This window comes from Mastomys coucha, unplaced genomic scaffold (assembly GCF_008632895.1).
Source record: "Mastomys coucha isolate ucsf_1 unplaced genomic scaffold, UCSF_Mcou_1 pScaffold12, whole genome shotgun sequence".
Taxonomy (NCBI): domain Eukaryota; kingdom Metazoa; phylum Chordata; class Mammalia; order Rodentia; family Muridae; genus Mastomys; species Mastomys coucha.
Window position 1 is genome coordinate 91,622,970 of NW_022196894.1, and position 772 is coordinate 91,623,741.

Consider the following 772-nt stretch of genomic DNA (forward strand, 5'->3'; position numbering starts at 1 on the left):
AATAATGAATCAGAAACTCAAATGCTGATAGTCAAAATAACCATTTGACCAATACTCTAGGACTTTTGGTATTTTAATATAGTATTTGAAAGTTAGCTCCCATAGAAAAGTGTACTCTATAATTTCTCTAAACAATCATAACCAGCATCAAGAGGCCAATGTGATATTTACTCACACTAATTAGGAGTCATAACAACCATATCTGATAAAAACAATCCAAATTATATTGCCTTGGTTTTGTTGAGGAAACCATTGTAAAAATAAATAGAATTTCACACATTCTACGGGATTACATCAGAATTCAAGTCTTGACTCCTGAACCCAGTACCTAGAACTGTTTTTTTTTTCATCATTTCACTGCATTTTTACTCTGTGGGTTAGTTGAAGGATATTCTAATTCACAACTGACAAAAGTCTGAGTCATGGAGCTCAAATACTCATTTATATTTAACTTACTTAGAATGTACCAATGATTCTTCTCAGGAAGAACCACCATTTAAAGGTGTACTTCTTTAACAAAATGACAGAAAACCAAACCATTAGCAACAACTACCACAAAATAACCCAGACTCGCAGGATAATCCTCTACTACTGTCTCATTATAAAGCTTGTCAAAGCTAGACTTAAAGTTTATGTCTAATTACCTTTTCGGCACTATCATTTGCCAGTATTTTATTGTGGTAGGTAGGAAGCCATAAGATATATGGAGCTATCTCAGTAGATAGACGGTAAGATGGCATTTGGTTAACAGAAGAATTTCTTGTAATTGTAT

At 33.0% G+C, this 772-nt stretch overlaps 1 protein-coding gene across 1 annotated transcript in view; it reads right to left on the reverse strand.

Moving 5' to 3' along the window:
* LOC116086161 (rho GTPase-activating protein 20-like) overlaps window positions 1–766 on the reverse strand; it is a 6,800-nt gene extending 6,034 nt beyond the window's left edge. The window contains exon 1 of the mRNA XM_031364467.1: window positions 645–766. Within this exon, the coding sequence (XP_031220327.1) occupies window positions 645–740 (96 nt within the window). The 5' untranslated portion in view covers window positions 741–766. The remainder of the gene's footprint in view (window positions 1–644) is intronic.
* Between the last annotated feature and the right edge of the window lie 6 nt (window positions 767–772).